Genomic DNA, 22,523 nt, shown 5'->3' with positions numbered 1-22,523 from the left:
TATGGAACAAAAATCCCAGATGATGATCTTTGGTTTGTGGGGCACTCAACTGTATAGTTATCAGAGCCCGTACAAAGTCCCAATCTGTACACAGTCCAATCTCGTCATGTTCATGAGTTATGATGAAATGACGAGGACAACACAGACACCCTGTCCCAGGGCAGAGAAAATCCCAAACCTGGCCAGGAATCGAACCCAGGAACCCGTGATCCAGAGGCAGCAATGCTAGCCACTAGACCACGATCTGCAGTCATAAATCCCATAGAAAGAATTAACTAAATGGTCATTCAGTTGAGAAACTGTCTTGGTTGTCTTCTGCCGCTGCTTGTGCCCTCTTCTGGTCAGTAATTTGGTCATCTAGTTGCTTCGACATGCATGTCTTAATTGAAGGTTCCAGTTTGTTCTGCTCATCTGCCTTCTTTTATTTTGAAATTGAGGCTTTTTCTTACTGTTTGTCTGAGAATGCTTCCTCATTGTTGAAATGTCCATAACTCTTTTAGTAGCTTGTGCACTGACTGAGAGATAAAGGAAGGAAGAAGGGCTTCTTAGCCTTCTTTCTTCCTTTCTTCTATTTCCATTCGATTCCACTGTCTCTCTTTTTCTCTTAGTATCTGTGTTCCTAACCTTTTTGTTTCTATTTGGTTCCCAGTTTTACCAAAATCTTTTTCTACATTTTTGATTGTTTTATAGTTTGTTTCCATTTGCAACCTGTAGGTAATGAAGCAAATTGTTAGTACTCTAAAATTATATTTTCTACTGTGAGTCATCTGATATCTTCAGATCCTTCCATCCACTCTTTATCTTATTTGCTGAGCATGTCTCTGAAATAACTTCTCTTTCCCTGGAATACACAGTTTTAAATTGCCTATTACTTAGTTACAGTATTCTGTAACTGATTTTCAAAAATTGGACGTATTACATCTACTTTTTATTAGCTTTTTAAATTTTTTGTTATGAATTTTGTATAAGTAAAATAACTTGGTGATTGATGGATTGGAATTTGGGGGGAGGAGAAGGGGGGGGGGGGGAGTGTGGAGATGGCTGGCAGTGATGCCATTGTGCAAACTATTCACACATTAAAAGTCCCTACAAAGCAGGTAATACAGCAAGCATCTGTTGCTCAAGATAGAACTGAAATTGGTTGGCAGCAGGCTCCTGCCACTTGCTGAATAGGTGTTCATTTTTTCTCAAACAATGGAAAATCCAGGATGGAATGTAACAATATTAGAGAAGGAAAGTTGCCACTCACCATATAGCAGAGATGTTTGAATCACGATAGGCACAACAAAAAGATTCACACAATTATAGTTTTTGGCGATTAAGGCCTTTGTCAGCAATACACACACACACACACACACACACACACACACACACACACACACACACACACACACGTCTGTAGTCTCTGTGGTTTCAGTTATCTGAGACTGCAGAGTGTGCAAGTCGCTATACGGTGAGTTGCAACAATCCTTCTCTAATTGTTTATTTTTTCTGATTGGTAAGTGTGTGTGTGTGTGTGTGTGTGTGTTTGTGTGGGCGGTCGTGCGCGTCACGGAATAATTAGAGCAGGACTTATAAATGTGCAAAGGAGAAAACACGTTGAACTCTAGCCTATAGGACTTAATTTAACATTTATTTTCTCAGTGCATCATGTTCTTGGTTTCCATTGCATCTGTTAGTGCTTTGTTAAATCACTTCTAAGTAATTTAGGTCATTTGATTGGATGTTGCATGGAAAAATAGACTGATACACTGATATTGTTTCAAGGTTTACTGTCCGATGACGGTCAGGCAGTCCGCTCTCCGAGATTCAGTGCAGATGGCAGGAATTTGATATGGCTGCAGCGGACAGCTGGTGGCCCTCATCATGCAGCACACAAACTTGTGTGCTATGATTGGGAAACGAAAAAGGTAATATTTTGATGGTGTGTTTTACGCTCATATAATGTGGCATAACTAATGAGGAGATATTGAACAGAATTGGGGAGAAGAGAAGTTTGTGGCACAACTTGACAAGAAGAAGGGACCGGTTGATAGGACATGTTCTGAGGCATCAAGGGATCACAAGTTTAGCATTGGAGGGCAGCGTGGAGGGTAAAAATCGCAGAGGGAGACCAAGAGATGAATACACTAAGCAGATTCAGAAGGATGTAGGTTGCAGTAAGTACTGGGAGATGAAGAAGCTTGCACAGGATAGAGTAGCATGCAGAGCTGCATCAAACCAGTCTCAGGACTGAAGACCACAACAACAACAATGTGACATGCAGTGTACGTCACAAAACAAGTATGATTGAGTCCTCAGTGAGTGTTATACATAATCGGCATTACAAGTTTGTGAACAGTTCAGTTTCATCGGGAAATTTTTGATATTTGCTATTACAAACCTCATTTTCTGTGTTTGTAAGCACATATATTTTTTGTTATGAGGGTTGTTTGCAAAGTTCTCGGAACAGAATAGGAAAAAAAAGTACTTTCATCACTGAACTTTTTTTATTTTGCAATGTAGTTTCCTTGTAGATTAATGCACTTGGTCCAACAATGTTCCAGTGCCTTGATCCCACCTCGAAAATGAGTTTCCTCCAGGCCCGCAAAATAGTTGTCAACTCCGGCTATCAATTCTTTGTTTGAAGTGAATCTTCGTTCACCAAGAAAAATTTTCAGTTTTGGCAAGAGGTGTAAGTCTGACGGAGCCATATCAGGTGAATAAGGCAGGTGTGGCAACAATTCATACCTTAGTTCATGTAATTGTTCCACCACGATGGCATATGTGTAAGTGCGCATTGTCTTGATGGAAGATGGCTTTCTTTCTTGTTAAACCTGGCCTTTTTTCGCGCATCTTTTGTTGCAATTTGTCCAGTCATAGCACAGTTTTCTCCAGTAATTTTTGCCTAGTGGGGAGATAATCTGCAAACACAATCCCCTTTGCATCCCAGAGCGCTGATGCCATAACCTTTTCTGCCAAAGGAATTGTCTTTGCTTTCTTTGGTGGCAGAGAATCACCATGTTTCCACTACTTTGACTGTTGTTTTGTCTCTGGGGTATAGTAGTGCACTCAAGTTTCATCTATGGTCACAAACAAGTGCAAAACATTTTGTTTGTTTCTCCTAAAACGAGCCAAACATTGTTCCGATATGTTCATTCTTGTGCATTTCTGATCCAGTATCAAGAGTCGGAGCACCCATCTTGCAGGTAATTTTTTCATTTATAATTCTTCAGTTAAAATGTGATATACCCTTTCGGATGACATCTGGCAAGCGTGAGCAATTTCACGCACTTGCAATCGGCAATCCTTCATGACCATTTTGTGCACTTTTGCAATGATTTCTGAAGTAGCGGCACATCTTGGCCGGCCACTGTGCGTTTCATCGTCTAAGCTCTCCCGACGAAATTTAAATTCATTTGTCCACTTGGCAACAGCTGAATATGAAGGAGTAGAGTGCCCCAGTGTATTCTGGAAATTGGCATGAACGTTCTTTGCTTTCATACTTTACTGTACAAAATTCCTAGTCACTGCTTGAATCTCAATTATTATTTTTTTTCCCATCTTCACAAATCTCTATGCGGGAACAACAACAGAGCCACGTCACCGCCACAGCTCTCTGCCAAGAGCACTGATGTGGCACATTTTTACAGGCAACAGTCCAATGAATATCATGTGAACAACTTGTTGCGCTATCGCTGACCTCTCGTGGTGATTCCGAGAACTTTTCAAACCACCTTCGTAATTCATTATAATACATCTACGGCTATATGTCACAAGACACCTTATGCTTCTCTGGTGGAGGGTCTGGATTACCAGGACCATCCCTCCTTTATACCCCTGATCCATTCCTGAATGGTGTGCAGGAAGAAAGATTGTAAGCTCCTGTACAAGCTCATATTCCTCAGATGTTTTCAATGGTGATCATTTCACAAGGTGTGTTTGGAAAATAATTATATGTTGTTGTAAACTGTTATTGAAAAATACACCACCTCAATTTAAATAGTAAGTCAAACAGAAAGAAACTTCCACATGGGAAAAATATATTAAAAACAAAGATTCCAAGACTTACCAAGCGGGAAAGCGCCGACAGACAGGCACATGAACAAAACACACAAACACACACACAGAATTACGAGCTTTCGCAACTGGCAGTTGCTTCGTCAGGAAAGAGGGAAGGAGAGGGAAAAATGAAAGGATGTGGGTTTTAAGGGAGAGGGTAAGGAGTCATTCCAATCCCGGGAGCGGAAAGACTTCCCTTAGGGGAAAAAAAGGACAGGTGTACACTCGCGCGCACACACACACACACATATCCATCCGCACATACACAGACACAAGCAGACATATTTGTATATAGTATATAGTATATAGTAAGTCAGTTTGTGATGTACAATACTTCACTTGTGCAGCATCTACCATTGGGCGTCTATGTGACATTTTTGCACATATTAATTGTATCTTAAAAGAAATAAACAGCCTGTTTTTTATCTTCTTTATTAAACCTACCTCATAAAGGTCATAACTGCTGAGCAGTACTGAAAAATTTCTTTTTGTATGAATTAAAGTTTCATGTGGTCAGTTTGCTGTATGACATTCAATCACATATATATTTAATGGTTATGATTGATATTCATTTGTGTAATAAGAGAATAAGGAGTGCTTCTGCCTATTTATTTGTACGCAATACATTATATTTATTTAAACTGAAGATCAGCTGCCAATATCTATATAAAGAGATGATGCGGTACAAGTCTTCCTGCATTTCATTACAGTTTTCTGTTTAATGACTTCCTGAACAGAGGAGCATCACTTGGTAAAGCTTTGGCTTCTGGTATTATTCACCAGGTCATTTAAATGAAATTTCAACAGTACTGTAGAGTCCCATTAATCCGAACTAATTGGGACCAGACCTTGTTCGGATTACCAATTTGTTTGGATTAGCCAGAAGTATGATGACAAGTTTCTAGAATGAAGTATACCAAGCAGTTAATTAGGTACACCATGGTAACAAATGGGAATAAGTGTGGGAACAATGGATTACTCTCATTCCCTGCCCTTGTTGTTGTGCATTGTTGAGACCTTTGTAGTGTCTGAGGACAGTGCACTGCCAGTTGGCTCACAAAGTGCTTGGTTATGTTAGTTATCGTTCGCTGGCATGCGTAACAGTTGTATTGTATTCGTTCAGATGTAGTGGTGTATGTATTTTTGTCATGAGTAAACATAAACATACAACGTTAACACTCTAAGAAAAACTGAATGCTTTGAAACAGATAGACAATGGTGAGAATGTATCTAAACTGGGTATTGGTTAAGCAACCATTTGTGATTGGAAGAAGAACCGAGCGAAGCTTAAACAGTCCTGTGCGTCTTCGGGAAAAACCCCCAAAATTCGGCAGACTTTGAAACAGTCTCAGTATGATAAAGTGGATGAAGCTCTTTTCCTTTGGTTTCCATAGGAAAGGGAAAGGGGAACTCCTTTGAGTGGAGCACTGGTTCAGGAGAAGGCTATTTACCTGAACAAGTTAATAAATGAGGCTGTTTACCTGGACAAGTTAATGAATGGTGATGGGCCTTTTAGTGCAAGTACAGGTTGATTGGACAGATTCAAAAAATGTCATGGAATCAGTCAGCTAACAATTACTGGAGAGAAGCTTTCTTCTGACTGTGATGCAGCGAAGGAATACTTGGCTGAGTTTGAAAAACTGATAAGAGAGAGAAAGTATTCTCCCTAAAAATTTATAATTCTGATGAGACTGGCCTTAATGTTTGGGTCTTGCCAACAAAAAGCCTGGCATCAAATGCAGAAGACCATGTTCCTGGTTTTAAAATGTGCAAAGATTGTGTGACTTTATTAGCTTGCAGCAACGCTGCTGGTAATTATAAGCTGCCATTAATGCTGATCAGCAAATCTGCTAGACCCAGAGCTTTTAAAAACTGCAACATGAAGTACCTGCCGGTATATTATCACAACCAAAGAAAAGCATAGATGGATGGTAAGCTTCTCAAAGAATGGTTTCACAGCCAGTTTGTTCCCTCTGTTCGATGGCTTTCGAAGGAAAATCATTTGTCTACCTGTGCAGTCCTTTAGATTGATAACACACCATCTCACCCCAGGACTGAGGAATTATGTGATGAAGAAATTGTGGCAAAGTTTTTGCTGCTGAATGTTACACCACTTCTACAACCTATGGACCAGGGCATACTGTAAACATTAAAAATGATTTACACAGAACAATTTTTAAGAATGCTAATCAAAGACGATAGCATTCCTTTAGTGGACAAAATAAAAAATACCAATGTGAAGGATGTTGTTTATTGGTCCGCTGAGGCATGGCAGAATATTTCATAAAATACTCTGAGAAAATCGTGGAGAAAACTGTGGATATCTCTTGAATTTCAGGACAGCCTAGTTTAAAATAAAGAGGAAAATCTACTACAAATGATACAGACAATCCCTGGACGTGAAGAAGCTAGTGAAGGAGACGTAGATGAGTGGATGGCAGCAGATGGTGCATATGTTGAGAACCTTATTGACGCTGATTTAGTTGCTGCTGTGACTCAGGACTAGAAGTGGACTATTGTGACAGAAGTGACAATGAGCCTGAAAGCGACAAAGGAGAGCTGGTGCCACACAGTGATGCAACAGTAGCCCTTGACCTAGCACTACATTATTTGGAGCAACAGCCCATGGCTATACCTGCTGATTTGATGTTTATGAGACAATGGCGCAACTATGTGTCATATAACATACTGTCTTCATTATGCAAAAAAGCAAGGACTGAGTTTTTGTCATCTAAAAAGTAGAGATAAAATGTCTGCTTTATTTTGGTAAGTCTGGCAGCTTTTCATTCATTGTTATGCATTGATTAAACCTAATGTTTTCTTGCCAATTTTTCTAATACATATTTATTGTACTGTGTAAATTAAAATAGTGTGTATGTACAGCAGTTTACCTCACAGTTTTCTATACTTGACTAACTTTTTTCATGTTCGGACTAACCGAACGTTCGGATTACTGGGGTTTGGATTAGTGGGACACTGCTGTATTTGTTTTATAATATTATCTTGGGATATGGCAGAATATGCTTTTACATTTGACAGTTTCCTCATTTTGAGAGTGGTATCCTGAGTTTTGTGTGATAGAAGGCTTTGGTCGAATCATGAGGCTGGTACTACGTTCCTGAAACTCGTCCTTCATTAGCTAAGTATCAGTGTTGAACTATATCGTACACTTTCTGGACATCAAGGAATGTGGCATTAGTCTGGGTGTTGCAAATTACTGTCCTCAGGACCGTCACAGACATTCAGTTTTGCTAGTGTCGGCATAGGAGCTGCAGAGTGAGTGAGACCGCACAACACTGCGCTGAGCTGCGCTGGACTGTTCCGCAGTCAAGTTCAACGTGAACAAAGTAACAGAGGAAGCGCACCTCTGTAAAAGAGGTCAATGAGCATTAAAACAAGCAAACCATTTACTGTTGAAGTAACAATTAGTGTTCGTGTGGCAGAATTACTATGCAAAGCTTTAGAAAACAATATCCAAAACAAGAATCAAAGGACATATCAGTTGTTTCCTGACCCACCGGTTCGTTCTATTAGTACTGCACATGCACACTCGTCATTACGTACGATAGGCGTCTTCTGAAAAAATATCAGTTTCTTAAAGGAACTAGAGTCATAAATATTCCATTTTAGAAATAATTTTATGTAAGGGATATACTGTCTCATTCTTACTGTTAGCAGTTACAAGTAAATATTTTTTGTAAGACTTTGGGCTATATCTTTTTGTATCCCTTTGAAAGAGTTTCGAAATCGGATTCTTAGTTTACTGTTTTGTACGTAATAATTTTAACCAATCAAGTTTGAATACTTATTAAAAAAAATAGAATTATGGCTATAAAGCTTTTTAATTCTTACAGTCAACATTGTTAAAGAAGACAATTACGTACGAAGCGCGCAAACAGCAGCATGGCGATGCTCAGCAGGCAGTCCGCACGGCCACCTAAGCGACACGGCTCGGCCACTACGACAACATACGAATTCGCCCGGGGCGCTGGCCGCGGGCGCTAGCACCCCAGGGGCACAGTTTGGACGAGCCTGGTGTAGAGTAACGGAAAATGCTGTATAGGACAAATAATTATGAAATGAGGGAAGCGGCACCTCTGTCATGACCAGTGACTGCTAATACGTAACCTGGTTGTCCAATATGTTATGTTTTTGTGTCTAGTAACAGTTAGTGTAATTTTTAGACCAGAGTGTACCATGTGTCCACAAAGTCTCTCCACAGCGATGAGCCTCAGGTGTCTCACCTTGCGGGACATGTAGGGTTCAAATCTCACCTGAATGTGTTCCATGGACCTGCATTGAAAGTGGGTGGGGAGGGGGGTTGGGGGTAGGGCTAGTAGTGTTGTGTATGTATTGCAGCTGCTTTGTTATTGTCTACTTCTTGCGTAAACTGAGTGTAGTGAGAATGCTTACTATTGCTGAGAGAATGGTCTTTATGGAAGAGTTTTTCCATGTGGGAGGAAACTTTACAGAGCATGTGAGGTGGCAATTTAGATTGTTTTCCTGATCTGAGGTATCCGCATCATGGCACTGTTATTTAATTCAAAAATTCCAGACAACAGGTTCAGTTCATGATGCACCATGAACTGTTAGGTGCACAAATTTAACAGAATGGAAACTGAACGACATTTTGGACATCATATTGCGGAATCCAACAAAATCAGTTAGATTATTGCAAGAGGGTAAAGTCTCTTGTACAATGGCACATAAGACCATAACCAAAGAACTGAGGATGTATCCCTATAAAATTACTGCTTTTCAACAATTACATTTTATGAACCATGTGAAACGAATTGTGTATTGTAAATGATTTTAGCAATTTGTTAACTGAAATGATGTTGGTGTTTTAGATTGAACCTTTTTCACGGATTAAGCTTTATTTCACCTTTCTGGCTACATTAATTCCCAAAATTCACGAATTTGGTCATCAGAAAATCCGCATGCCTTTAGAGAAACAGCATTGCACACAGAGGAAATTGTATTGTGGGTTGCCATAATGTGAGTGTGAATTATAAGGCCTATCTTTTTTGATACTACCATCACTTTTGGTGTCTATTGTTCCCAGATAATTTATCCATATATTGCCCTTCTGAATGAAAATGAGATCAATAATTCATTTTTCCAACAAGATTTCGGTGAAATCTTTGGAGACAGAGTAATTATGAAAGGTCTCTGGCCTCTGCATGCACCGGTTCTGGCTCCGCCCAACATCGGGGTGTCTACCCTGGGCGGCAGTTGCAGGGGTGGGCGCCGCCAATTTCATGTTCGTGAGGGGGGAAAGAACCTGGTCTTGCAAAGCACCTAGCATCCAGCGCATGTTAGTCTATCGATTATTCATATGATTTTTAAATGCACCCCTGTTGATTTTTTAATGTATTTGAAGACATTCTAAGTTGATTTCTGAATGAATCGTAAGTTGATTTTTGAATGACTGCGTAATGTATGTGATGTCTGTGCCAGAGGAAGCCCAGTTGCATCTAGAAATAAACTTCCCTGCAGACCAAGCAGATGGGGCTATACGAGCTGAGTGGAACAAAGCCAAACAGGTGAATGCCAGTTGCTGTTTGTTATGTGGTTGACAGGGTTTGTGAATGATCAACTTTGTTATAATTATTAGCGAAATCCATAGATTCAGACTACCAGCATGGAAATAAATGACAAACAGGAATAACAGATTAGAAAGATTAGTTTCTCGGTGTATCCAAAAAAAATGAAGTTTTGACAGAAAGTTTTGGCCCAGTCACTACACTAGTAAGGGCCAGTTGTACAGTCCCTGGATAGCAGCTGCTTAAGTTCAATTCTGGGAGTAGTGTGGAAAACACATTGTACGAACACGTAATAGTACAGAATTAGTGATGACAAGATTGTTAGAACGAGGAAGGAGAAGAAATGTGGACATCACACAAATTATGGAAGACTATGACGATTCCAAATTTATACAAAAATTTTGTACTACTACTTTTTGATCTCATGCTTGAGAAGCTGGAACGTATGAATGAAGTGTGAAACTTATTTCCTAACAAAAAGCTTTTTGCTTTTTGTAGGCCTAATAGGCATTTGATATTGGTGCTTCATGAATTGTGTTCTGTCGTGCTATAAAAATGACCATTTGTGCCAAAACAGTCTCGTTTATTTGGTTTGTGTTGCAGTTGCTACAATATCAGACAGGCCTATTTCATTTCGTCTAGCAGGCAGTGACAAAATAGACATAATCAGATCGAGAAACCACCCCAGTCTTGGGTACTATTTGTATTAACAGCTTTTTCAGTATTAGACAGTGACATTTCAATTTTACATGTAGCAAAATGTTTGACGAATTTTGATGAGGTGATAGATACTTTCATAGAAAGGAAAGCACGCCGTGTAAAGCTGTAGCAAGTTTAGAGAGAAAAAAATGTTTTTGTGTGTCCTATATTTAATTTTATGTCACACAAAACACAAAGTTATAAAGGAATAAGCAATAAAGAGAGCAAATTTTCTGAAAAGTTCTTGTTTTCGCAGTTACCAAATAAATCCACTTAGCATTAATTGCAAGTTTTTTTTTAAAGAGGGGCAGGATGCCAAACTGGCTGACTGGGAGCGGGAGAGGCACCACAGGACATTTTAATTTCCACTGTCGTGAATATAATTTGATAGTATCCATTACAAAATATATACGTTTGAATTCCACAGAGTGAAATACAGTGACGTGATAGAAGAATGCTGTGTGAAGAGGCGTCGCACTGCCACTTCGGCTCACTTAAGACCAAATAACATGTTTTATGAGGTCTGTCTATAAAGTATCTGACCTTTGATTTTCCCATGCAAAATAGAGACGATAGTGCGGCGCCACTGTGCACAGTAAAGGAAGAGAGTGTTATGCACATGCATGAATTTTGGCCCCCGTCTCCCAGTGTGTCAGTCACTTCCTATTGGTCGCTGAGTGAGGTGCTACACAACACGTTCATCGGATTGCTGATTCTCTCAAGATGACTAAATGTGTTGAACAAAGATACTGCATCAAATTTTGTCAGAAATGTGGTGATTCTCAAAGCGAAACAATTTGTAAGATTCAGCAGGTGTTTGGAGAAAATGCGATGGGTGTAACACAAATTAAGGAGTGGTTCAACCGATTAAAATATGGCCGCATGTTAGAATGAACCAACTTCATTTGTCTTGAAATGTAGCCTACAAGTTGACTTTCGAGTCTGGTTTTTCGGGTGTGGCTTAGATTTGGATACTTTTTTTTTTTTTCTTGAATTTCGAGTCTCATTTTTTGGGTGCATCTTACGTTCAAGTGTGGCTTAGATTCAGGTAAATTCAGTAATCTGGTCTTATGTTTCATGCCTTGTTGTTTTTGTCAAGGATGTGAGATAATTTGTAGCCTTCATTAGTGCCCGTGTTTCAGCTACTGCTTATTTTGTGGTGGTCCCAATCGTAATGAGTGTTTTGTAAATACTGCTATTGGTCTGAGATTTTTAGTACATTTAATTGTGGCATTGCCAACTGGCTAGTGTGAGAATTAAATTTGATAGATTTCTGTCGAAGTAATGCTGTTTTCTGTTTTCTTTTAATGGCTATGCTTTGAGGTCACTATAATTTGTGTATTATATTGTAAATGTTAAATTTGCATTTTAAATTGTCACTTTTCATCTGGTTAATAAAGACATTGATTAAATTGTATTGCACACATCTCAACCCTGCATCACCTTTCCTAGCTACCACCATAAGGGAGGTCAGTGAGGAGTGTCAACTTATTTGAACAGGATTAGTAGGAGTGTTAAGATTCTCCAGTAGTTAATTTTTTATTGAGGGTGGGGTTGGGATAGGGTGGAGTGGGATGGGGTGGGGTGGGTGAATGAGTGAAGGGGGAATCTTGTACCCTTATATGGTGTACACACAAGTATATGTACATTCAATAATCAAATCTTATTCGTGAGCAAAGTACACAAATTGAATGTGGATTAAGTGTTATGTGATGTAATTGTCTTCTAAGTTACTTAAAAGGTTTTTTAAATACACTTTTATTGTGGTACAAGATACAGCCATACATATTAAGGTGTATTTTGTATGTAGATATTAATGTAATGAATACAGACCAGTCAGGTATTGAATTTGTTATATGTTGTTACCCAGAAAATAAAAGAATCATCCATAGGCAGAATTCTCATTATAAAGTAAATAAATGTTCATACTTAAGATGGGACTGGAAAGTGCTGTTCATTCATGTATGAAAGGCTGTTGCATAAATATGTAGTCAGTCTGGATTAATACTAAACAGACATCATAGCATATGACTGCATAGCAGGTGAAGAGGCTATTTTTCACTGATAATCTTTTGTATATAAAGTGATTCTCGCCTTCTGTAACCTTTTCCTCAAATTGCATGTCCAATGACGGTTCTTATAAAAGGCAGTTAACTAGGAAAAAACTGAATTTAAGTAGTTAACAAGTCAGTGTTCTTTTTCTTCTAAGCTTTTCTTGGTGAAAAAATAACAAAAATTATTATTAAAAAAAGGAAAAAAAAAGAGAGAACTGTGCAGTGTTACTGAGCTCGTTATCTTCTCGTCATAGGATACTCCTGATGACCAGCATCATCTGACTATTTGCACCACAGTGGTTGACAGTGATAATACACCGGCTTCTCAGTTTCCATAGTAAAGTCAGGTGCTGCCACTACAGTTAATAAATTGATTTGATGCTAAAATGAAAGAACTTCCTGTTTTTTAAAAAAGTAGAGTTAGAATTTTATTTCCGGAATTGGAACTGTAAAGTCTGCTGTTTTTTCTTTTATATAACAGCAACAAATGACAAAAATGTGGATAAATGTTTGTCTTTAAGGCATTTTTTCTGGTATTGTAGCATCTTTATACTTTGAATACTGAGAAGAGAAATTGTGAATGATTGGGAGAGGCAAAAACAATTATTATGTGAGCTCGTAGCATAATATGTAGTAACACATTGCTGAAAGTGAGTTATAAAGCTCTTTACATCTTCAATAATCTCTCTTTCCCACATGCAAGCAGGGCAAGGAATGACAAAAAAGGCAAGTAAAACTTGTAAGTTATTATTCTTCATGCCATCCTGTTTTTAATATAGCAATTTAATATCAAGCAGAAATAAAATATCTCATTGATAATTTGTGTGCAAAATTAAATTATAGAATTTATTTCCATTGATATTATTTACAGAAGGAAGTTTTGGTTGACATTGTGCGTCGCAGTGTTAAAACTGCTGGTGGTAGTCCTTTCTATGGACTGTACAATCAGGCACTGCCACGGCGTTGTTGGAGTAGTGATTCCAAACGCATCTTACTGAGTACCCCTCAAAGACACAAGGTGAACTCCTACGTGATTGACATAGGTAAGTCTGATATCTCTTAGTGATTCTCAAAGTCTATATAAAAAACAGTGAACATGAAAATTGACAGTATTCATTTTACACCAGATAAGCTGAAATTGCAAACACTCAACAAGGCAACAAATTCTGTACAGAATTTGAATCTGGTGCCTCCAGTCTAACCATAATTAACGAAATACTGCTTGAGGAGGCATTTTGAGAGAGCATAGGTCAACCCATCTACAACACAGAGAGAACAAGTGATGTACTGTCCCATACCACTCTCCCCGGTCTGTAACTAAGAGAATCCTCGAAGAGTTTGTAGTGATCTCTTCAATTTTCTTGATTTGATTGAGTAATGGTGTATTTTTGCGTGTACAGTTGAGTCATTGAACAATGTTTTGACGACCAGCTTGCAGCATCTGAGGAAGATCACTGAGTTGGTCATTGAAATGTTGTGTGTAAAAAGTGGCATCAACAGCTCAGCAGTACACCCAAAAGTGCACTGTTAAGAGTTGATAGCAACCTACTGGGGAGGGGGGGAAATTATTCCAAGTTAAGTGCGAGGACAACTTGCACTTGAAGGATTCCATATAAATTATGTTATTGATACTGATACTGGCAAGATATCAAAATACAAGGGTCATTCAAGAAGTAATGCCCCACATTTTTTTCTTAGAACTTATTTATTGTTAAGACATGTCTTGTCCATGTCCCATTTTTCTACGTCGTCTCCATCACGTTCTATGGCTGTACACCAATGTTGTGAAAGAGCATGTATTGCCTGCTGGTAAAAGCTCCCCCTGTGGGTCCAGGGGTTAGAATAGGCCCAAGGTATTCCTGCCTGTTGTAAGAGGTGACTAAAAGGATTCTCACACGTTTTGGCCGTTAGGTGATGGTCCTCTGTTTGGTTTGACCTCAATTTTTCCAAATTTTCCTGAAGAGCCAGCAAATTGGGAAAGAGTGCCTTACATGGTGGTTCGTGTCCATCATGTGCTGAGACCTGTCACATTCTTTATTGACATGGATCTGCACTTGCACTCATTCTCCAGGTGTTGAGTTAGGTCACCCTCCTGGGTGTGTTTTCCTCCATCCACTGTGCAGTATCGTTTTCTGCACTGACGATGATAATGGACCTGTTTTCTTGGTTGCCGCTGATATCCAGCATGGTAGACAGTCCGTTGTAGTGGGGCTGCCACATACCCTGTTGGTTTTAGCCCCCTGACCACTGCTGATGCCTGTGCTGTTAACTCCCCACTTATGCCAAGGAGTAGATGCTTGTCACCCTGTGACATCGGGACTCCCGGCAATGGCCATCCTGCCAGGTGGCCTTTGCTACGACTGGGTGGTGCCCTTGGGGAGGGCCGCTGGTCAGAGTGGGTGGCATCAGGGCAGATGATGCGCGATGAAGCGTACCATGTCATCACTTGCTGGTGATCACACACCAGCAGTCTCTAAGTGTTCAAAGTCTCAGCACAACGCAAGGAAGTACGACCCTAAATCATTCCCCTACCTGGCCACACCGTGGGAGGAAAGTCAGGCTAAGGATGGCAGTGAACCTTATTTGGCACAATATCTTGTATGTACAAGAGCTGATGGGGACTCCTTTCTTTCAATGAAGCCTCAGTTTTGTTGTTGAGCATTAGAAGACAAGTTTGAGGATTTAGAGGGCTTGTCCAAAATGTGATCAGGGTCAGTCTTGATAAAAACTGCATCCTCTGCCCAGTCGTGGGCATTACTCGCTTGTGATATGCTGGGGGATGTTTTTGTTATCATCATGCTGCATAAGAGCTTAAATATGGTCCAGGGTATTATGTTCCACAGGGACCTTCTTTTGCAGTCCGACGACGAGCTGCACACCAACTTAGAGCGCCAAGGTGTTCATTCGTCTGGCGAGACCATAGGGGTCCGAGGGATAATCAGGTTGCCACTGGTGCTTTCATCTTGGCCTTTGAGGGTGACACATTGCCCGAGAAAGTCAAGGTGATGGTCTACGCTGTGCTGTCAAGCCATATATCTCTACCCTGAAGTGGTGCTTAAGTGCTGAATGTTTGGCCATATGTCGTCCCGCTGTACTTCCAGCGTCACATGTTGAGATTGTGAACACCCTTCGCATCCCAATACTCCATGTGCCCTGCCTCCCATCTGTGTCAACTGCAGAGAGCATAATTCCCCTTGCTCCTCAGACTGCAGGATTTTACAGCAAGAAAGGAAAATCATGGAATATAAGACCCTGGACCAACTGCTCTACACTGAGGCTAAGAGGAATCCTGTGGGTATGTCCTCCTCTTACGCCGCCGCAATGAGAACTGTTGTAGCCCCATCAGTTCCACAAATTCCAGTTAGCTTTCAGAGCCAGAAGACTCCACCTGCCCCCTTGATGGTGGGGGGAACTTCCCTTTCTGTTGCTCCCGCACCACCTAGAGCACTGCCCCCACAACCATTGGGGAACCAGTTCCCACTTCTCAGTCGGAAGTCTTCTTCTGCTTCTCTTGCTAGGAAGGGATCCCTTGGGTCACTCCCTTCCCAGGTTTCTGCTAGTGGGAAAGATGACACTTGCCAGTGGCTGAAGTGCCCAAAAGCAGCTGGTCGTAGGGCTTCATGATCACCCTCAGTCCCTGAGCTAAATCAGCGAAGCCCTCACAGCCAGAGAAAACAAAGGAGCAGCGAGAGAAACCCGAAAAGAAGACCTCCAAGACCAAGAGAATTGCAGTGGCAACCACACCACCACTACCTACAAGCTCTGCATCTGAGGATGGGGTGGAGATTCTGGCATCCACTGAGGACCTAGCTCCCACCAGACCCTCAGACACAATGGATATAGACTGCCCAGGAAATAAGTCAGCGGCGGCAGGTGACCCTGATGCGTAAACTGCCTCATTGAATGTTCCATGCCTTCCCAGCCTCACAGTCACATTATCCTCCAGTGGCTAAGCTACGCAGTTGTTAAGCTTTTAACCAGCTTTCTGCGTTGCCCTCCAGGAGATCAGTTCCCAGCAATGTGGACCCTTTGTAGCTGCAGATGATATTACAAGAACCATCGCGAATATGATAGTTTGTCAGGTGGAGTTTGCGTGTATGTCCTGAACTTGGTATGTAGTGAGCCTGTGCCCTTTCAAACCCCTCTTGAAGTTGTGGTTGTCAGGATACGGATGACGCAGGAATTAACTGTCTGCTATGTATATCTTCCTCCAGATGGTGCAGTACCTCTGAATGCATTGGCTGCAATGATCGCTCAACTGCCTAAACCTTTCCTACTTTTGGGAGATTTTAACGCTCATAACCCCCTAGTGCGGTGGCACCGTGCTTACTGGCCGAGGCAAAGATGTCGAAACTTTACTGTCTCAGTTTGACTTCTGCCTCTTAAATACTGGAGCCATCACACATTTCAGTGTGGCTCATGGTAGTTACTCAGCCATTGATTTATCACTTTGCAGCCCAGGACTTATCTCATCTATCCACTGGAGAGCACATGACGACCTGTGTGGTAGTGATCACTTCCCCATCTTCCTATCATGCCCATGGACGCCTATGCAAATGGGCTTTCAACAAGGCAGACTGGGAAGCCTTCACCTCTGCTGTCACTACTGAATTTCCCCCCACATGGTGCCATTGATATTGTGGTTGAGCAGGTAACTACAACAATCATTTCTGTAGTGCAAAATGCAATTCCTCCTTCTTTGGGGTGCCCTGGTGAAAGTTGGTACCCTAGTGGTCGCCGGAAGTCGCTGAGGCAATTAAAGAGCAACGGCGAGCTCTACAGTGACATAAGCAGCATCCTTCCCTAGTGCACCTAATAGCCATTAGACGGCTCGATGGCCTTGTTTGCCAACTTATCAAAAGGCGGGAACAGGAGTGTTGGGAGAGGTATGTCTCGACCATTGGGTGCCGTATGTCACCTTCCCAAGTCTGGGTGAAGATCAGATGTGTTTTTGGGTACCAGACCCCAACAGGTATCCCTGGCATTACAATCGATGGCGTGTTATCTACCGACACAAACACGATTGCCGAGCACTTTAATTGAGCCTCTGCATCGGAGAATTACCCCCCAGCCTTTTGAATTCTCGAACGGCAGATGGAAGTGGAAGTCCTCTCGTTCAGTACACACCACAGTGAACCCTATAACATCCCATTTACAGTGCCCTTGCACCTTGCCCCGACACAGCTTCTGGGCCAGATTGGATACACAGTCAGATGCTTAAACATCTCTCGTCTGACTACAAGCGACATCTCCTCATCATCTTCAACTGGATCTGGTGCAATGGTGTCTTTCCATCGCAATGCCAGGAGAGAGCACCATCATACCAGTGCTCAAATCTGGCAAAAACTTGGTTGATGTGGATAGCTATCGGCCCATCAGCCTGACCAATGTTCTTTGTAATTTGCTAGAAAGTATGGTGTGTCGGTGGTTAGGTTGAGCCCTGGAGTCACGTGGCCTACTGGCTCCATGCCAGGGTTGCTCTACCATTGATAATCTTGTGTCCCTTGAGTCTGCCATCCGAACAGCCAGACGCCAACACCTTGTTGGCATCTTTTTCGATTTACGAAAAGCGTATGACACCACCTGGCGACATCATATCTTTCCCACATTATACGAGTGGGGTCTCTGAGGCCCGCTCCCAATTTTTATCCAGAATTTCCTGTTGCTTCATACTTTCAGTGTTCAGGTTGGTGCCTCCCATAGTTCCCCACATATCCAGGAGAATGGGGTCCTGCAGGGCTCCGTATTTAGTGTATATTTTTAGTGGCCATTAACAGTCTAGCAGTAGCTGTAGGGCTTCCATCCCACCTGCTCTGTATGCAGACGCCTTCTGCATTTCGTACTGCTCCACCAGTGCTGGTGTTGCTGAGCGGCGCCTACAGGGAGCGATCCACAAGGCGCAGTCATGGGCTCTAGCCCACGGTTTCCAGTTTTCGGCCACAAAGCCATGCGTTATGGACTTCTTTCGGCATTGTACCGTTCATTTGGAACCAGAACTTTACCTTAATGACAATCCACTCACTGTAGTGAAGACATATCAATTCTTAGGACTGGGTTTCGATGCCCAATTGACTTGACTTTCTCACCTTCGTCAGCTTAAGCGGATCTACTGGCAGCACCTCAATGTCCTCTGCTGCCTGAGCAACATCAACTGGGGTGCAGATCGCTCTATGCTGCAGCAGCTCTACAGAGCCCTTGTTCAATCCCGCCTTGATTATGGGAGCATGGTTTATGATTCCGAGGCGCCCTCAGCATTGCATTTACTCGACCCAGCACATCACTGTGACATTCGACTAGCAACAGGAGCTTTTAGGATGAGTCCGATGACCAGCTTCCTGGTGGAGGCTGGGGTCTTTCCATTGAAAGTTAGGCATGCAGAACTGCTCACCAGTTACGTTGCACATGTTCGTAGTCCTCCTGCGCATCCGAATTACCATCTCCTTTTGCCACCCAATGTGGTTCATCTCCTACATCAGCAGCCCAGGTCAGGGCTTACAATTGCAGTTCATGTCGTATCCCTTCTATCCGAACTTGAGCTCTTGCCTTTACCACTTATACTTGAGGTCCATTCACATACACCTCCATGGTGTACACCTAGGCCGTGGCTTCGCCTGGACCTATCACATGGCTCTAAGGACTCAGTTAACCCCGTGGCGCTCTGCTACCACTTCCTGTCAATTCTTGGCGTGTACCGAGGCCATGAGGTTGTTTACACTGATGGCTCGGTGGCTGATGGTTATGTCAGTTTCGTGTATGTCCATGGAGACATACTGAACAGGATTCCTTGCCCAATGGCTGCAGTGTTTTCACTAGAGCTGGTGGCTATATCTCGTGCTCTTGAGCACATCCGTTCATGCCCTGGGGAGTCATTTCTTCTGTGTACTGACTCCTTGAGTAGCCTACAAGCTATCGATCAGTGCTACCCTCATCATACTTTGGTAGCAACCATCCAGGAGTCCATGTATGCCCTGGAACAGTCCAGTCATTGAGTGGTGTTTGGACCCTAGGTCACATTGGAATCACAGGCAATGAACTTGCCGACAGGCTGGCCAAACAGGCTATGTGGAAACCACTTATGTAGATCGGCCTCTCTGAACCTGACCTGTGTTCTGTCTTACACTGCAGGGTTTTCGACTTTGGGAGACTGAATGGCGTAATAGTACACACAGCAAACTGTGTGTGTTTAAGGAGAATACAAATGTGTGGAAGTCTTCCGTGTGGGCCTCTCGCAGGGAACCAGTTGTGCTCTGCCTGCTCTGCATTGGCCATACATGGCTAATGCATGGTTACCTCCTCTGTCGCGAGGACCCACCTCGGTGTTGCCGTAGCTCGCAAATGACAGTTGTTCATCTCTTGCTGGATTGCCCACTTCTAGCCTTTCTAGGGCGGACGTTTAATTTTCCCAGAACCCTGCCTTCGGTGTTGGGTGACAATGCATCAACAGCAGCTCTAGTTTTACATTTTATTCATAAGGATGGGTTTTATCATTTGCTCTAAGTTTTCGCTCATGTCCTTTGTCCCTCTGTGTACTCCACCCTAGCGCTTTTAGGGTGGAGATTTCAATGTGTTGCAGAGTGGCTGGCTTCTCCTTTTTATTCTTGTGGTCAGCCAACCACTGTAATTGGCTTTCTTGTTTTACTCTCTTCTAACTGTTCCTTGCGTGTCTCTGTTGTTTTCTGGTCCTCTTTGTTCCTTTTAGTGTTTGTTATATTCCGGAGGTAAAATAGTCCCCCATTCGGATCTCCGGGCAGGGACTACTCAAGAGGATGTCATTATCAGGAGAAAGAAAACTGGCGTTCTACGGGTCGGAGTGTGGAATGTCAGATCCCTTAATCGGGCAGGTAGATTAGAAAAATTAAAAAGGGAAATCGATAGGTTAAAGTTAGATATAGTGGGAATTAGTGAAGTTCGGTGGCAGGAGGAACAAGACTTCTGGTCAGGTGACTACAGGGTTATAAACACAAAATCACATAGGGGTAATGCAGGAGTAGGTTTAATAATGAATAGGAAAATAGGAATGCGGGTAAGCTACTACAAACAGCATAGTGAACGCATTATTGTGGCAAAGATAGATACGAAGCCCACACCTACTACAGTAGTACAAGTTTATATGCCAACTAGCTCTGCAGATGACGAAGAAATTGAAGAAATGTATGATCAAATCAAAGAAATTATTAAGATAGTGAAGGGTGACGAAAATTTAATAGCCATGGGTGACTGGAATTCGGTAGTAGGAAAAGGGAGAGAAGGAAACGTAGTAGGTGAATATGGACTGGGGCAAAGAAATCAAAGAGGAAGCCGCCTGGTCGAATTTTGCACAGAGCACAACTTAATCATAGGTAACACTTGGTTCAAGACTCATAAAAGACGGCTGTATACATGGAAGAAGCCTGGAGATACTGACAGGTTTCAGATAGATTATATAATGGTAAGACAGAGATTTAGGAACCAGGTTTTAAATTGTAAGACATTTCCAGGGGCATATGTGGACTCTGACCACAATCTGTTGGTTATGACCTGTACATTAAAACTGAAGAAACTGCAAAAAGGTGGGAATTTAAGGAGATGGGACCTGGATAAACTAAAAGAACCAGAGGTTGTACGGAGTTTCAAGGAGAGCATAAGGGAGCAATTGACAGGAATGGGGGAAAGAAATACAATAGAAGAAGAATGGGTAGCTTTGAGGGATGAAGTAGTGAAGGCAGCAGAGGATCAAGTAGGTAAAAAGACGAGGGCTAGTAGAAATCCTTGGGTAACAGAAGAAATATTGAATTTAATTGATGAAAGGAGGAAATACAAAAATGCAGTAAATGAAGCAGGCAAAAAGGAATACCAACGTCTCAAAAATGACATCAACAGGAAGTGCAAAATGGCTAAGCAGGGATGGCTAGAGGACAAATGTAAGGATGTAGAGGCTTATCTCACTAGGGGTAAGATAGATACTGCCTACAGAATAATTAAAGAGACCTTTGGAGAAAAGAGTCACTTGTATGACCCTCAAGAGCTCAGATGGAAACCCAGTTCTAACCAAAGCAGGGAAAGCAGAAAGGTGGAAGGAGTATATAGAGGGTCTATACAAGGGCGATGTACTTAAGGACAATATTATGGAAATGGAAGAGGATGTAGATGAAGATGAAATGGGAGATGCGATACTGCGTGAAGAGTTTGACAGAGCGCTGAAAGACCTGAGTCGAAACAAGGCCCCCGGAGTAGACAACATTCCATTAGAACTACTGACAGCCTTGGGAGAGCCAGTCATGACAAAACTCTACCATCTGGTGAGCAAGATGTATGGGACAGGCGAAATACCCTCAGACTTCAAGAAGAATATAATAATTCCAATCCCAAAGAAAGCAGGTGTTGACAGATGTGAAAATTACCGAACTATCAGTTTAATAAGTCACAGCTGCAAAATACTAACTAGAGTTCTTTACAGACGAATGGAAAAACTAGTAGAAGCCGACCTCGGGGAAGATCAGTTTGGATTCCGTAGAAATGTTGGAACACGTGAGGCAATACTGACGCTACGACTTACCTTAGAACCTAGATTAAGGGAGGGCAAACCTACGTTTCTAGCATTTGTAGACTTAGAGAAAGCTTTTGACAATGTTGACTGGAATACTCTCTTTCAAATTCTGAAGGTGGCAGGGGTAAAATACAGGGAGCGAAAGGCTATTTACAATTTGTACAGAAACCAGATGGCAGTTTAAGAGTTGAAGGACATGAAAGGGAAGCAGTGGTTGGGAAGGGAGTGAGACAGGGTTGCAGTCTCTCCCCAATGTTATTCAATCTGTATATTGAGCAAGCAGTGAAGGAAACAAAAGAAAAAATTCGTAGTAGGTATTAAAATCCATGGAGAAGAAATAAAAACTTTGAGGTTCGCCGATGACATTGTAATTCTGTCAGAGACAGCAAAGGACTTGGAAGAGCAGTTGAATGGAATGGACAGTGTCTTGAGAGGAGGATATAAGATGAACATCAACAAAAGCAAAACGAGGATAATGGAATGTAGTCGAATTAAGTCGGGTGATGTTGAGGGAATTAGATTAGGAAGTGAGACACTTAAAGTAGTAAAGGAGTTTTGCTATTTGGGAGCAAAATAACTGATGATGATCAAAGTAGAGAGGATATAAAAGGTAGACTGGCAATGGCAAGGAAAGCGTTTCTCAAGAAGAGAAATTTG

The 22,523-nt window shown here is 41.8% G+C and overlaps 1 protein-coding gene across 1 annotated transcript in view; it reads left to right on the top strand.

Moving 5' to 3' along the window:
* The window catches only part of LOC126362567 (acylamino-acid-releasing enzyme-like), a 128,973-nt gene that overhangs the window by 40,069 nt on the left and 66,381 nt on the right, over window positions 1–22,523 (top strand). Inside the window, exons 6-7 of the mRNA XM_050007891.1 lie at window positions 1,768–1,910; window positions 13,212–13,383. Of these exons, the coding sequence (XP_049863848.1) occupies window positions 1,768–1,910; window positions 13,212–13,383 (315 nt within the window). The remainder of the gene's footprint in view (window positions 1–1,767; window positions 1,911–13,211; window positions 13,384–22,523) is intronic.

This window comes from Schistocerca gregaria, chromosome 1, assembly GCF_023897955.1.
Source record: "Schistocerca gregaria isolate iqSchGreg1 chromosome 1, iqSchGreg1.2, whole genome shotgun sequence".
NCBI classification, from domain to species: Eukaryota; Metazoa; Arthropoda; class Insecta; order Orthoptera; family Acrididae; genus Schistocerca; species Schistocerca gregaria.
The sequence above is the reverse complement of the archived record's forward strand: the minus strand, read 5'-3'. Positions and strand labels throughout refer to the sequence as shown.